At 42.7% G+C, this 16,556-nt stretch overlaps 1 protein-coding gene across 1 annotated transcript in view; it reads left to right on the top strand.

Annotated features, from left to right (window-relative positions):
* Positions 1 to 16,556, top strand: part of PTPRG (protein tyrosine phosphatase, receptor type G) — a 355,564-nt gene that overhangs the window by 142,485 nt on the left and 196,523 nt on the right. Inside the window, exon 4 of the mRNA XM_015424628.1 lies at positions 15,047 to 15,113. Coding sequence (XP_015280114.1) covers positions 15,047 to 15,113 — 67 coding nt within the window. The remainder of the gene's footprint in view (positions 1 to 15,046; positions 15,114 to 16,556) is intronic.

The following is a 16,556-nucleotide window of genomic DNA, read 5'->3' as shown; positions in this document are numbered from 1 at the left end:
CATGTTATATCAACCAACTTGGACAGTGAGAGAAAAGATTTGAGGGATGGGAAGGGGAACCTCCAGCTGGTCTTATGACCCTTGTAATCTCAATGAAGCATTTAAGAGTTGGCCTCAAAGAGGAGCAGCTGTTGCTGCACACTAACCTGCTGTCTCCTTCACTATGCCATGGCATAACTGAGCAATAGGGTTGCCAAATCTCCCGGTTTGGCAGGGGTCCCCCGCCTTTTGGGGGCTTTTACCTGCCCCCAAGCCCCAACACCGACCGCCATGCCTCTTCCTTCTCTCTTGAGAGAGAGAAGGGAGAGGAGTAGCTGCGGGCCAGCCACGCGCCCGATCTCTGCTCAGAGATCGGGCATGCGGAGATGCCGGCTCCCTGCAGTTAAAGGGGCCCCTTTAACTGCAGGGAGCCGGCACCCCTATCGGGCGGGCAGGGGGGACATCCCCAATGTGACGTCATCACATTGGGGATGCCCCGCCCCCTCCAGGAACGCCCCCCAAAGTCCCCCGCTGGGGGTGAAGATAGTACTTGGCAACCCTACTGAGCAGCGGTGAGGAGGAGGAGGAGTAATGGCTGTCTTATGCTTGCTTTCTTCTTCCCTTTCTCAGTTGGTGCTGGGTCATAGTCAATGCTCCCTCTAAGCCGTGGAGTCTTGTGAGTAAAAATTCTACTTTGTGAGCTACTGGCATTAAAGTTGTGTGTGAGTGATTTGGCTACTGCATAAATTAGTTTGCTCTAGAGCCATCCTTCCTGGGCTAAAATAAAAATGTGTGAGCTGGAGGCTAAAAAACTGTGAGCTATCTCACACTAACTCAGCTTAGAGGGAACCCTGGTCATAGTTGAATACACATACTATGGTACTTATTTATTCATTTAGGTTCACTTATATTTTTAAGTTGCAACTGAGGACATCTTTTTTGAGAGCGCTCCAAGACCTGGATACAGAACTGAGCACAGTCACTGCTAAAAATGTGTTGTAGCAGGCAGGCTAATTTACGCCACTACTACAGAGTTCTTACAGATTGGCTATGAAGCTAATCACTATATTTATTTCAGAACTGGAAAACAATTCCATCAAAATCTTCAGGTTGGAAAAGTGAAAAGTGAAACAAGTCAACAAAATTGCAACTTGATAAGTCTCTGCTGTTAAAACAGGTATTCTTGGTGCTTGGGGGGGGCAACAGTGGGAGGGCTTCTAGTGTCCTTGCCCCACTGCTGGACCTCCTGATGGCACCTGGTATTTTTAGCCACTGTGTGACAGAGTGTTGGACTAGGTGGGCCATTGGCCTGATCCAACACTGGCTTCTCTTATGTTCTTATCCCAGAATTCATCCAATAGGTCCTCTAGGAAGAAAACTTGTAAGAACCAAGGAAATTCATTGGAGATGCCAAGAGAGTGCCCTCTAATTTGTACACCATCTGTATTCTGTTGATATAACTTTGTATGCGGAAGATTTATACGAGAGAAACCAGAGTATGGTTTAACATTATAGTTGAAGGATTTTGCACATATTTGGGGATGTTTGGCTGCAAGACTCTTTCTAACCAATTCTGCATCAGCTTCCACATACAGCCTCTAGCAACAGATTTTTGAAACTTGGAACAGGAATTGGATTGAGCTGTTAGCAACTCACACCCAAAATGTAACATGTATCCAAAAAGCACATCTCAGCATCTCACAACCTGCATGCCACCATGTACTGTTCTCATCCACTCCATGTACTTCGTACACTGCAGAAACATATTTGCTGGGTTCTGTCAACAGTTGTAATTTTTTGTAGGGTTTTTGGATTTATAAAAGTAATACTTTTGGGGAGAAAACATATGCAGTGTAATAGACCTTTATTTGCCCTGCAGTTGCTTAACTTGGATGTTTGTCTTTTCAAATGTGCAAGGTTACTGTTTGACGACAAACACAGAACAACTTCTTGTTGCCCCCCCCCCCGCCAATATTTTCCTTCCCCATTTAAAATGAAATAGCTGTTCTTGGTCTCTCTCTTGCTTAAATGAATGAGATTGTGATGACACTAAACACAGACCCACATAAAGATACCCCACCTTGTACTCCGCAACAAGTATCAAGATCTCTGTGGATTGCTGTGATGGCAGGTTTTATAAGATAGGGTTCATCCTGACAAAATGTAACCCCCTAGTGTGCAGTTTTTCTAGCTGAACTGCTGGTGGTATTGAGAGATGTTGCACACTGCTGCTTAAATAAGTAGATGGCATGCTGTAAGAAGAGGGAAAGTCATATTATTTTCTCAAAGGAAAGCAAGCAAGCACAAAAGAATTACTCTTCCATCTTTCTCTCCTTGCTTTAGCTGTAAGGAGCATGTTCTCAGTCAAACCGTCCCAGTTTTTGCTCATAATTTCCCCACTTTGACAGTGCTTTGGCTATATATTAAACACTCAATCAACAGTATACAGAAGATAGGTAGTCCCTGTTATCTTTTTTTGTGTATGGCATGGATGTTTTTTCTAGGGACATAGTCGTTTTGGGTTTTTTTTCCAATTGAGTGCATTTTTTTGCTTCGTGCAAAAATGAGCTTTCAGTCGTGACAGTGCTGCTTCCTCAGTGCTTCCAAAGTATCCCACACGTCTTGCAAATGGATTGAGCCAAATTATAGTAAATGGAGTTTTAAAAGAAATTACAGAAGTAGTTTACGGCATTCAGTTTTTCAGAGTAGATTGAATATCCATGTAGTTGTTCAGGCATTTATACCCTGCTTTTCTCTGAGTCCCATGGTTTCAGAGCAGGCTACAGAACAAATGTAAAAATACAACTTAAACAAAAGCACATACAATATGATTTCCAAAATGCTGAGCTGGTGTTGGTTTTACTAGTTTGGCTCACTCAGTTACGGGCATAAAACACGGTTGAAGAGCCTAGAGCATTTGGCTTGCACCTGGACTTGCCTAGGCTAAATATGTGTAACCTAGGATAAACAGAAGCTCAGCCCTGATCATATTCAGCTGGTCAAAAGATGTTCCCAGTCTTCCTCTCCAGCGTGACATTATCGTGCTTTAAACCTCAGTTCACTCAAACACTTAAAATGTTCATAACACATAAAACTGATACCTGTAAAGCAAAAACACGAAATAATTTTAAAAACTCTAAAAACTTCCATTCCTTTTACCCTGGAAATATTCCTGTTAAATATAATACCAGATAGATGTGGAAAAATTATTTATATTTTATATTACATGTGGTTACCTCTGCTAGAATACTATATGCCAAACATTGAAAGACAACAGAACTACCATCTAAAAGAGAAACTATTAACAAAATACTTGAAATAGCAGAAATTGATAAACTTTCATTACTCAGAACAATATGCCACCAGAACCTCTTTTCACTAGTCCCTGCCTTTCCTAAGGGAGAGATTCCAAACCCTTAGTTGACATCTGGGACAAAACACATTAGCAACTCAATATAGAGATGCACACTCTTACCAAGGTAGCATGTGTGGCAAGCGTTAGGCTACAAGATTTAGATTTAGAATTCAGGTACAACATCAGAAACCATTTAACAATCAGAAGGATCTTTATTCAGTACAAAGATTACCATAGACTACCAGAGATTACAAAATAACAAAGGCTACGGCTGTTTGCCTTAACTAACATTAATAATTCATAGTTACCAAGTCAGGATTATTCAGCAGTCCAATATAGTCCGAGTACCAAGGGATTTTAAGGAGAAATCCCATCCTTGCACCCATGTGCTCCGGTTCACAAAGCAACTCTTTGTCTCTCACAAGGCAGCATTTCCAGGTGCAATAATTTATTCATTTTATTTATTTTATTTGATTTATACCCCGCCCTCCCCGCGAGGCAGCAAGAGGAAGAAGGGAGAGCTAAGCAAGAGAGCAGCCAGAGCAAGCGAGCTAAGAGAGACTCACTCCCATAGTGATCAATGGAATTATAGCCCAATCTAATAGCAATCAGCTGTGGCCATCAGCCAGTCATGAGTGGACAGGGGTGTGTGGCCAATTGTTGGTTGCCATAGCTGCAACACAGGAATGGCTAGATGTTTGGAGGCCTGTCTGTAGTCATCTGACCCCAAACTCCAGCTACTTCATAGTCTACATGACTAGTCGCATGTGGGCCAGAAAGTGGTGCCATGAGGTCTGGCGTTTGGCATGAAAGTGTGAAAGAATGTGGATTTATGGCATGGCTATTGAGGCCATGTGGCCCCCACCATTTGGCTTGCAACAAGAAACAAGACACAGCATGTTATCAAAAAGACATCACAGGAGAAGGCATAAGAACATAAAAATATAAGAGATGCCAATGTTGGATCAGGCCAAAGGCCCATCCAGTCCAACACTCTGTATCACACAGTGGCCAGAAATACCAGTGCCATCAGGAGGTCCACCAGTGGGGCCAGGACATTAGAAGCCCTCCCACTGTTGACCCCCCAAGCACCAAGAGGACAGAGCATCACTTGCCCCAGAGTCCCTATCTATACCTTGTGGCTAATAGCCACTGATAGACCTCTGGTCCATATGCTTATCTAATTCCCTTTTGAAGCTGTCCATGCTTGTAGCCGCCACCACTTCCTGTGGCAGTGAATTCCAAGTGTTAATTTCTCTTCGGGTGAAGAAGTACTTCCTTTTATCCGTACATGTGGATATAGAAAGCAGAAAGCAATTTTCTATACAGCCACATCTAAGACTAAGACACATCATCATAAAATGCAGTTCTTTCTGGTTTGTATCAAAATTAGATAGCAAATGGGGGCTCATGTGTTAGAATTCTCTTCCATGTTGTTATTTTTTTAAAAAAAATACTGTATATACAACATTTAGCATGACAAGGAAATGACTGAACTTTCCTATGCTAATTTGTATATATAGAGGGGTTTTTTAATGTGGGAGCATATCCAGACGTATGAGCTTGCAGCTGTATTCTGAAATGATGCAGGCCAGGAGAAAACTGTGCCATGTGGCTTTGGTGGCGGAAATTGGCTCTAAGTCCGTTGAGAATGGATGGTAGCCACCTGCCACCTCCTAATGTTCTGATGACTTTTCCATGTGAACAGTGAAGTCCTCTGATTCATTCTTCACAGGATTGTGGGATGCTAAAGAATTTGACAAACACAAGGCCTCACCAAAGTAGATTAAATAGGCTCCATGGCTTTTTAAAACCATTTTAGCATAACCTGCAAAATAATTGTAACCTCCTCTTTGGCTTTGCTAGTTAATATCTCATGTTAAATACCTTTCCTAATGCTGTGATGGTGAATTAAGTTAATACATCACTGCAAAAACTCTCACTCAGGATGATGTATTATTTGAAGTGGAATTAGCTGGAAGGATCGATGCATACCCATTATTCTATTTAACGTAATCATTTGAAGACCCATTAGGTTTCTCCCTTTACCTTTGCAACATATTGGGAGTCCATAAAACAGTGAGCGCATTTGAATGGAAATTCTACTGAAGCTATACAAACAGAAGACCTCTGCTCCTTTCTCTCAATCAGTCTTGAATGTATGTCTTGCTTAGGGCAGGATTGTTAACACCTGAAAAGCAAAGGAGCACAAACCTTCGCCCACCTCTTTGGGTCAATGAACCTGAAACATGTTGCTATAGCAGTGAATTAACTTACAGTCCTCCACTATGGCCCATTACACACACACACACACATTTTACTGCAGATTTTCAGAGAAGTAAGCCTTTAATCTTGACTTCAGATTCTGTGCCCACCTGATGCACCATTCTTTTTCCTCCAGTGTCTTTATTCTGCAGCTACAATTTTTAAAATGCACTTTTCTACATCGGGGTGGAATGTCACTTGTGACAGGTTGAGGGGTGGTGTCCAAAGTTTTTTTAAAAAAATACACAATTGCCCTATTGCAGCTGCACAGTAATGTCCAGCAAGCACTTTCCATTTAAATCCTCATGTTTCAGGTTTTGTGCATGCATTGTAGTGTTAGTTTGCTGAATGAAAAGGAACAGAAAAGGAACATAGGCAAAGGGGGGGGGGGAAACCATTGTTGAAATTGACAAGGCTTTTTTTTTGAAACTGACAAGCAGCTGCAAAGCCCCATTTTCCATATTGCGAAGCACTAGGGGATTCTCTGCTATGTTATCAGCCACTGTAAAAAATGGGAAAGAGTCATGCCTCTCATAATATGACGGAACATGTTGAGTGTACAGAATGCATGGTAGAACCCACTGACACTGGCATTGCAAGCTGTGATCATTGGCAACATGTGTGTGTGTGTGCCTGTGCAAAGTTGGCATCAACTCCACCGTGTTTTGCACAGGGCTGCAATTTGCATAGGGAAGGAGTCCTTTGGCAGAAGCTCTGGATAACTTTTTTGTCTTGTGCCACTAAATTTAAAATTTTGGGGGTATTTTAGCTGATGCCCTAGCACAGTTGCATAGTAATGCTAATCTCCTGCCCTTCCTTGCAAATTTGTGTGGTTTTCTCTTTGTGACTCTAATTTGATTCTGCATACTGGTCATGGTCTTGGCAGTTTTTTAAAGCCCGTCCTGTGTGGATTTCACTCTTCCTCCAAATGGATCGGTCCCAAGTGATTCTTAAGTTCAGCAGTACACAGAAGGTCCACGTGGCTCAGCCATTTTAATGTTAGGCTTCCAGAGACTGCCAAAAACTACCAAACTTTGTTCACTGAAGGATTAAAGGGGGAAATGTTTTCAAAGTTTTAGGCTTCCCATCTCAGTCTCTCTCTCTCTCTCTTTACATCTCATGTCAATTATATTCTGCACTGATGACCCCCCCCCCCATTTTGTTTTCAAGCAGTGCTGAAATCCTTTTTTTTTTTGCAGTGGGGATGCTGCCATTTGCATCCTCTCCAATCCCCTTTTCAGGTCAATACCAGCAAGGAACTAAACCTCGCACAGCTCCTTTTAAACTTTCCCCCATCATTTAATTGTTTTTAATTCAATGATCTAAGACTAGCCATAATCATGCTGCTTGTAAAAAAATGAAAAACTAAAAAAATGAAGGGGAAATGGAGCTTGTACACTGATGAAGGGGGGAGGATGGCAGATGGTGCGGAGTGGGCGGAACAACCTTCATGTGGGTGGGAAATGACCTTCGAGGGGTGGAAAAAGGTTGGGGGGATCCGAGGGAATATGTACACTTTCGAATTACCTTTGGCTTGAAAGTGAAACAAGGGGGAAATCGGCACAAAAGCACTCCCAGAAAAGCCAAGGAAACTGACCAGAAAGTAAGGAAAAGGGAGGAAAATCAATGCAGAATGACAAAGAAAACCCAATAGACATGCATAGTGAAAGCGAGGGAAAACACCATGCATAATAGGCCTATGTTGGGTGTGTGTGTGTTTATAATCCAAAGTCATGGCAGTATTTGTGAAACACACTGTGGTTCACCTTAAGGTTCAGTGTCAAATTGTATCTGTTTTGTTTCATCTAGCTTCACAAAAGCATCTTTTGTGAGAATATTGGGGGGTGGCCTTGAAAACTGCTCCACTGGCATTCATTGATCTTAAGTATCTTTATGCAACCGCTGGGGTAGGTTGCTGGTTGGTTGGGAGTACAGTTTCGTCAGTACATTCCTATCTAATTTTTTAAAGACTAAAAAATGTGAGCCTCTTCACTTTAGGAAAAAAAGAAAACAAAGAGAGGACGTGAGAGAGGTTTTTTAAAAAATCATGGTGTAGAGAAGGTGGATACAGGGAACGTTTCTATCCCTCTTCCAAAATACCAAAACTTGGGTTACCCATTGAAGTTGATGGGCTGTAGATTCAGAACAAACAAAGGTAGGTAATTTTTCACACCACACATAATTAACTTGTTGAATTCGTTGTCACAGGAGGTAGTGATATCCAGTAGCCTACAAAAAGGAAGATTAGACAAATTCATGGAGGCCCCACCTGGAGATTGGCAACCCAATCCAATTAATTACCCCAGAAGGGGATCTGAATGTTTTTTTTGGATTACACATTTGGTTGTTACAGTTCATCGGCTAATGGTAGCTTAATGGCTAATAAAACTGCCGTATGCAGAGTCAGTATATTGCTGGATTCCAGTTGCCAGATGACAACAACAGAAGAAGACTTTGGCCTCCCTTCCATGACATCTGATTAACCACAGCTGAATAAACACAATGCTGGACTAGATGAACCCTGGGTCTGATTTCAAAGTGTCTACATATTTAGAATATATTTGCAAAGGTATGCTCTATCCAGGGCAGTTAGGAACACCAACATAGTAACAGACACAGTACAGGCAATCATCTCTGATTCATTGATTATTGCAAGATGAGCAGACGTGGCAAGGAGCAAGAGCACACTTTGGGAAAGGTGAATGTGGTGATCTTTTGCATGATGTCGTTGTGGTGGGAGTAGAGTGACAGCGGCACAAGAAGACTGGGAGAGCACTGCAAAGGTATACAAAACTGCACAAGGCTGAGTTTCCAGGGGAGCAACCAGGAGGAAGCAAGGATGATCAAAAGTGAGCAAAGGGCACAGCTGAGGGATCCTATTGCAGATGAGGGTCGAGAAGAGAGCAGAGAGCTGCCTAGAAGAGAAACTACCCTAGAAAACGTATATAACAAAAATCAGTTACTTTTCTGGGTTGAGAATCACTGGTTTGTCCAAAGGTGTCGTATTGAGGCTGATGCTAAGAGGTTGGTATTTCAAAATGTTGCATCCATTTCATAAATGCATGGACCAAATCTAAGTACTTGTTGCAAACAGTTGAATGAGTATCCCAGCCACTACAGACCAGAAGCTGCTGGTTGCCATGGCAGGGCAGTTACAAGATGGAGTCAAGTTCTTGCCATCAGGGCTTTTTTTTTTTTTTTTTTTGAAAAATTGGTGCCAGAACTCTCAAGAGGGAAATGAAGTTTTCAATCTGTATGCTGAAAACTCATGAACTCTTAAACATTTAAAAAAGAATTTTGTCAAAGAGGTTCTGGAACTCCATTCCGCCACGTTCCCCCAGGAAAAAAAGTCCTGCTCGCCATTACCAATAAACATCAGGGGACAGTCACTCCAGTAAGGCTGGCTAGCTGGTAAGCAATCATGTGCTTGCACAGTGTAGACTTTAAGCACCTCCCTGCTTTTATCACTCCACCTGGCTACCATTAAGGGCCCAGATTTCTTGCAGTCCTCAGTTATCCTACAGAGGTGGTTGACATTTCCTAATAAAAAACCGTTTAACTGTTGCTACTTATATAGTGGATATGGTGGCTCGAGTACTGGGCGTGAACATGGCTTGAAGATGTGGCTTCGGCTTCTTGTTCTGCTATGAAGACTGCTAGTTAGCTCTGGGCGAGTCGTAGCTACCTCCCAGCCCAACCTGTTGTCAGACAAAAGCATGACTCTGCGCTCCTGTGTGGAAGAATGAGACATACAGTAAATTAAATTACCAAACAAATGTTACTGATATGGTTATGCTGAGATAACAGAAGGGGAGTTGAAAGCACTTCTTATCTCACTGTTAGCTCAGTTTAAACTTGGACGTCTCCCCCATGAAGTAGTTGGGATGAAAACTGGGAAGCCCAGAGTGCTCAAGGATACTCTTCCTGTAGGAGTGCTGTGATCATGGAGAAGCAGCTGGCTTTCTCAAATGCCTGGCATGCCAGGCATCTTGGCTTATTATGCCTAGCAGATGGATAAGGCTGGAAAGATGGAAGATTATTAGTTTCCAAGTCAAGGGCCAAATGTTGCATAGGGAAAGGAGAGTAAATTATAATTCACTTCAGAGAGGAAAGCATTACAAAATTGTAGCCATTCATTTCCTGGTGCAAAAAGCATGCCATTTCAGATTTCGATAGAGTAGGTGATGGTGTCGCTTCCGAAACTCTTTGCACTACTGTGCTGAAGCCCATTAAATGAGTTTGAAAAGTAATTGCTGCAAATTTATGACTCTCGAAAAGCAGCCAGAATCTTTTGGGTGGGAATGTGAGCGAAGTATGTATTTTGTATCAATTGGCGAAGAACTGGGTTTGGTACAGGCTCTCACTAGGAATAGAATGATGCAGTGTTTCCACACTTGTGGAAATTTGTGAAGAGAGGGAACATAGTAATGGCAGGAGCCTGCTCCAGATCCATGCCCAAGATCCATCCTATTACATTCTTGCAGGATTTATATTTTTTTCTTCATGATGGAACTCAAGGCAGCTCATACAGAGTTCCCAAGAGGTCTCTCATCCAAGCACTGCCTAGCCCCAAATATTCTTAGCTTCAATGAAATTCACATGCCTTCCAACCGTACTCTGGGACCAAAAGCCAAGGTGCTACTACACCTAGTGGTAGAGGAAAAAGATATTGGATTTATACCCCGCCCTTTACCTGGAGTCTCAGAGCGGCTTACAAACTCCTTTCCCTTCCCCTCCCCACAACAAACACCCTGTGAGGTAGGTGGGGCTTAGAGAGCTCTGAGAGAAACTGCCCTTTCAAGGACAGCTCTTCTCAGAACTGTGGCTTGCCCAAGGTCATCCAGCAGCTGCAAGTGGAGGAGTGGGGAATCAAACCCGGTTCTCCCAGATTAAGACACCAGACTGGCTCTCCATGGGGTAGGTAGTGGAGTAAAGGTAGCCGCTCCTGCAGCTGGTAATGGAGCCCTTTGGCATTGGAGGTATCAGGTTGTTCAGGTCCTGGTGCAACCACTGACAGAGTCTTGACAGTAGCTCTCAAGTTCCTTTCCTTACCGAGTCCAGAATGGCTGTAGCCCAGCCATATAGCCAGAAATTTTTTTGATAGGGGGTGCCAGGGCACTGGGGGGCAGAAATTAAATTACATCTAAATAAAGCTCCACTGACCTTATTTTAGAGCTTATTTATTTTAGAATTACACCCCTGAAATCCTGTTTTTTGAGTTCATCATTCTGCCTGTTTTTGTAGTTCTGCAGGTTCTCTCCCCCTTTCATTTCCCCTTCCCCTCTGCTCCTGCATGCCCCAAGAGCCCCAGTCTGGACCAAGCTGGCAGCCATGGCCTGGGGCTCCATGCCCAGCTTCTCTCCCCACAGCCATGCAAAGCCCTCCCGACCCTGGACCAAGCCAAGCCACCTCTCTGCGCCCTTGCAGAGCCTGGGAACCCAGGCCCGCCAGGCAGGTGAGGGAAGTTGGATTCCCACTTCACCTGGGTGGTGGCTCACCATCTGGGATGGGAGCGAGGGAGGCCTCCTGTTTGCTTGCTGTCCACTGGCTGCTCCAGAGCTCACCTGTCTAGCTCATCTGGCCTTTCAGGGTTGTTGTGAGGGCACTGGGCCAGAAACAAAGGCCTCCTCACCTCCGAAATTCAGGCCTAGTGGGGCAAGTTCAGGTGCTGAGGGCGAGCCATGGGGGACACTACAAATTAAGATAGGGGGTGATACCCTCAGTGCCCCACCACTGGCTACAGGCCTGCTGTAGCCTTTTCCTCTTCCCTTGCAGAACACTTCACAAACAGAGGGAAAGAAGGCTTTGTTTTAGTTATGCTGCTGGACTTGTAGATACACAGTGAATTAGACATTCCTTCCTGCAAAACTCCCTTTAAAAAAAATGCTGTTCTTAATTTTACTTCAAAGCCAGATCCCTGGGAGCTTCTTCCCATGTGTCCCCAGTAATTCACAGCTGATGACTCCTCTTCCAGCTGGCACTGGTCTTACCTCTCGAGGTCTGTTTTGCAGCTCCTTTTTCTGTGACTGAGTTACTGGAAAGGTCTTGCTGTTCTTTTCAAAAGCAAAAGGCAACTCAACACTTCTGACTTGTCTGTTTACTTGATAGAACACTGTGTTTTGGGGGAGGATCAGAGTCACCAGCACTTCGCACTAGAGTATTGCTTTCTGGTGTACCTCCAAATGTCCTTAGCTCTTCAGGGAAGGCCCAGGTTCATGTCCTTCACAGAAGGAGGGAAGGGGACAAGGGTCAGGTTTTCTCTACCAAAGCCTCCACTCTATGAAATACTTCCCTTAATTGGGTATGTCATGTACGGACGATTTTCTACCGCATGGTTAAAAGCTAGCTTTTACAAGAAGCTTTGCTTGTGCGGTGATCTCTGTGTGTCTGTGTTTTAGCAGCTGCATTTTTCAGAATGTTTAGCACTTGGGTAAGAACTGTGATATCAATTCTAGAGGGGCAGCTGCTGAATTATGGATATGCCTCCCGATGATTTAAATATCTTGGGGGTAAAATAAAATGTGCTGTGACCTGGGGTACATGACAGAGGCACATTGCTGTGATCTTCTTCCGAGGCCCCCAAACGATCTCTCCCAAAATGATGCATTGTACCTATCTGTTATGGTATATAATAAGGTTGGCCAGTTAAGCTTATAATAAGGTGTATTAAAACTGTGAATCGTAAATTGTATGCTGTTTGTACTCAGCGCATTAAACCATTCACTCTGCCTCAGATAGTGTGTTCACCGGGGAGCAGAAATAGCACTATGTAAGTGATAAAGAGATTTTACTGGTTTGATTTACCTTTGTACCATTTAGCCTCAGGTGAGAGAATCCTATTAGCTCTGGAAATAGCATGGTGGTATTCCTAAAATGTAAGGCTATGTTTGTTTTTTCACTGCAGTGAGTGATGGCAGTGAGTTATTTGTCTTCATTGGAGTATTACAAGGCCCCTTTCAATTATAAATAATACATGCAAAGGTTCAGTCCTTTTTTCTTGAGGATCTCGCCACCCCACCCCACCCCCTTTAAATACTAAAGTCATGCTCTGGTAGATGACTAGATTCTTCACAGTGCTGTTCTTGAACAAATCTGCTGAGCAAGGAATAATGCTCAAGGTATGAATAATCTTTTGATGTAACAGCTCCTGTGTGTGTCAGGTGTACAATTGGCTCATCATAGTGATAGCTGAACTTGAAAGAAATAATGGTTCAGGGTGGGGGGGGGGAAGGTTGGTATTATAATAATGTGTTTTCATGCGTAGTTTACTGAAGAGAAAGAAATCCTGCTTCCCTCCTCCCAAACCTGTTGTCCCAGAAAAATAACGTTTTGCAGGCATTATACAAAAAGCGCCACAGGAAAGATTCTTAAAATCGTTTATCACAATCACGTCTGTTCTGTATCAACAGTCCTGCCACTGAATGAGAGGCACACCCGTTTTCAGTAGATTTATTCGCTGTGCTTATTCACGTGCTCTCTGCCTTCAGTTTCCCATCTTCAGTGTAGGTCAGCCACACATCACCAGAAGTGAGAGAAACGCTTTTTGAAGATGAAATGAGTGTGAAAATCACAAAAGGGACTAGGCTAGTTGTTGGCTGGTTGTGTGTGTGTCTGTGTCTAGTTTGACTTCTCTTTTCTGCAGCCAGACTCTAAGGTAGCCTTGTGACTGTAAAGAGAAGGAAACAGTGATAGTGATGGCAGCCATGCGCATGAAAACCACTGTTTTGTAAAAGAAGATCAACTTTGAGAGGGAGTTGTTAGGTAAGGAGCAGCAGCAAACGGGGAGAGATAAATAAGTGCTTCATCTTTACCCTGGATTTTCATTGCGACCCTCCCTTTCCATGCTGTTTTTCTCCTACTGTTCCTAGGGTGTTCCCCATATAAAAAACAGCAACTCCCACAGTGCACAATCAGGAGCTTCAGGGTGCCTTCACATCCCTTTCTGCATACACAACTGCTTAGGGGCTGCCAAGCTTATGGTATTGTGGGACATGCCCTGCCCTCACCTCCCATTTCCCACTGCCACTCTGAGCAGTGGCAGGAGGAAAATAAACACAAAGGTGGCAATTCCTAAGGAAGACTGGCATCACTTTTGAGTTTCCCCCCAGAAGTGATGTCGTGCCATTGGTCCAACAATGCCCCCTAGTCTTCTGTTTGTTGCCAGGCGACTCTGTGCTCCCTGCATTTGAACACTCTAGATCAGGGTCCATGGGAACAAATCTCTCTTGGATCCAGGGCTCTTTTTGTAGAAAAAGTCCAGCAGGAACTCATTAGCATAATAGGCCACACCCAACAGCAGAAACTCATTAGCATATTAGGCCGCCCCCCCATGTTACCAGAAGTGTGGTCATCCAGCCACACCCACCTTTTGCTTCTTATTCTGTTTACCTTGTTTGTTGTCAAAACCCAGGGCTTTTCTTGTAGCAGGAACTCCTTTGCATGTTAGGCATACACCCCTAATGTAGCCAATCCTAATGAGTTTCTGCTGTTGGGTGTGGCTTATTATGCTAATGAGTTCCTGCTGGGCGTGGCCAACTCAGGAGCCAGCCGGTACTCCGTTCCTGTGCGTTCATGCCCAAAAATAGCCCTGCTTGGATCTATGAGCCTTTGGTCTATAGTAATTTTCAGTTTCGAAATAGTCATGAGTTATTGTATCTATGATTTCCTTGAAATGGAGAGTTGACAATCACCTTTCACATTGGTCCTGCTTGTAATTTATCCTTGATACATGTAGAAAGCTTTGTGCGGTGATTAGGTTTAATGAATTGTTGAAAGGACAAAGGGTTGTTGTAAGGATGCTATCATGCAGGAAACTTTTGGTGCAGATCGCTGCAGCAGTCCGACAAGCCATGTATTGTCTGTGGTGCTTGCAAGACCCTGATACAAAATTTCGCATGGAAATTATTTTGTTCTGAAATTACCACTCCAGATATATCTTGGGTAGGAGAACCTGCTGCAAAACAGTATTGTGGAGGATCTGGCATTTGTACTAGAAATGCAAAAGGTGAAATAAACAAAAATAATATTCTACTAGGCCTGCCCAGGTGAGCTCAATTGACTTCTGCTGAACTCCTTTTTTATGCCTGCTGAAAAAGTGGTGTCTCTTTGATAACTTCGTTTATTTCTGTATTTATTTAAGGCGTTTTTATCGGTAGCAATGAAAGTGGCAAGTGGAGAGCTATCAACTATTCATTTCCCCCCCTGGGTTATGATATTCCTAATGTTTTAATGCATTCTGAGGACTTTCCTTTGATTTAGCCTCCTTCACCTTATTTTATTATATTATAAATCTTAAGTGTTCCGTGTTTGAAGACCTGTTTTAAGTGTAAGAACTAAGCAACTTGCAAGATAACATCTTCCCTTTTCCTCTACCTTAGAAGATTAAATTGAAACTCTTCTGTCTGATGCCAGAATAGATTTAACCAGTCATGTATCCTTTACATGTAGGTCAATCAGAGGGACAATCCAGCACTGGAGCCTATTATCCATGGGCTGAAGGGTGTCGTACATCATGGTAAGTAGATACTTAAAGTTCCGTTTTGCTGGGAAGCATAGAAGGCTGGAATATTGGTCTTAGTGGAATGGGTCACCCTTTCAGGAGATACACTGAGATGTATATTTCTCATTCACTGATGTTTAAGGGCACTGAAGTCATTGTTTTGGTAGTATAGAGTCCACCTTCCTTTTTTACCTGGAAATAGGCTTGGGCTAACAGTTGTTTACTTTGTTTTGTTTTAGGCAGGACTTTGGAATATATATATATCTCAGGTGGATGCTCAGGGTATGAATCCTTGTCCATCACACACACACACACACACACACACACACACACACACCCCCTAGGATTACTAGATCATGAATATTAGTACCACTCAGGTTTACTGCAGTAGTTTATCTTTAATTTGGTTAAAAAATGACATCCCCCCCATCTTTCTGTTTGTCTATAAATTGTTTGTCTTTCAAATTTAGAGAGCTGATAATGAAACAGAAAATTAACTATCTGTGAAAATTAATTAAAGTTTGCAGTAGGAGAACATCCTTCTATCACTGACATAAACATGATCGTTCAGCTATTCTGATGCACATAAACCTATTATCCTTGAACAAGTAACATGTAGTGAAATAAATATCATATAGCTTATTTTTTTGAAGAAGTTTTTTTATTGGGAAATTTCCCTGAAGTCTTACCATTGGTAATGGACCATTAGCAATGACAGCAAAGCAGTATAATTTCCGAAGTACCCTTGTTGGATTTTAATGTAATGATTTGTAAAGTTTTAATAATCTTATTATCTTTCTCAGGGCATCCGCAGAAACCATGTTAGGTACCCTAATAAATCTCCTGTTCTATCTATAAAACATATTCACACCTTTTTTTTCTCCCCTCTAGTGTGGATTGTCTTTAGACATTAGCTAGTGCTGTGGAGCTTAACAAACATTTTTTTTCTCTTGACTGGAAACCCAAAACCAGGTGACAGTGTTAGATTAAAACAAATAGGGTTCTGGATTAATTGCTCTGCTTTCAGAGTCATTTAATGTTGCAGCTGTGAATGCCAGTAAATCTACTGAAAGTGAAAAATAGGGGTTAAATGATAGCACACTACCAGGTCTTTCATTTAGAGAATTTTCCATAGGTTTGTTGCCATTTATAAATTGCAGTCTTCTGCAGTGAAGTAAAAACTACACACTGAGCTCAAAACCATGTTGTTTTCTACAGAAATATATGTTATTATCTAGTTCCCACTGGGCTACGGAAGAGTCTGGCATAAAAAAAAAAAGAATAGCAAGGGTGAATTGGTCTATTGTGGTGATTACATAATTTGACACCAAAGTCAAGCCTACCATTTAAGTGGACCTAGAATATCTCATCCTACCTGCTCTGTATTTCAAGGTCTCAACCTCCTCAAAGATGATTGAAGCTGTCCCATTCAGTTTCCATCAACTGCTGGAATTCCTG

This window comes from Gekko japonicus, unplaced genomic scaffold, assembly GCF_001447785.1.
Source record: "Gekko japonicus isolate JY-2015 unplaced genomic scaffold, Gekko_japonicus_V1.1 scaffold470, whole genome shotgun sequence".
NCBI lineage: Eukaryota > Metazoa > Chordata > Lepidosauria > Squamata > Gekkonidae > Gekko > Gekko japonicus.
Note: the sequence above shows the minus strand (reverse complement) of the source record. Positions and strands in the feature narration are given on the sequence as shown.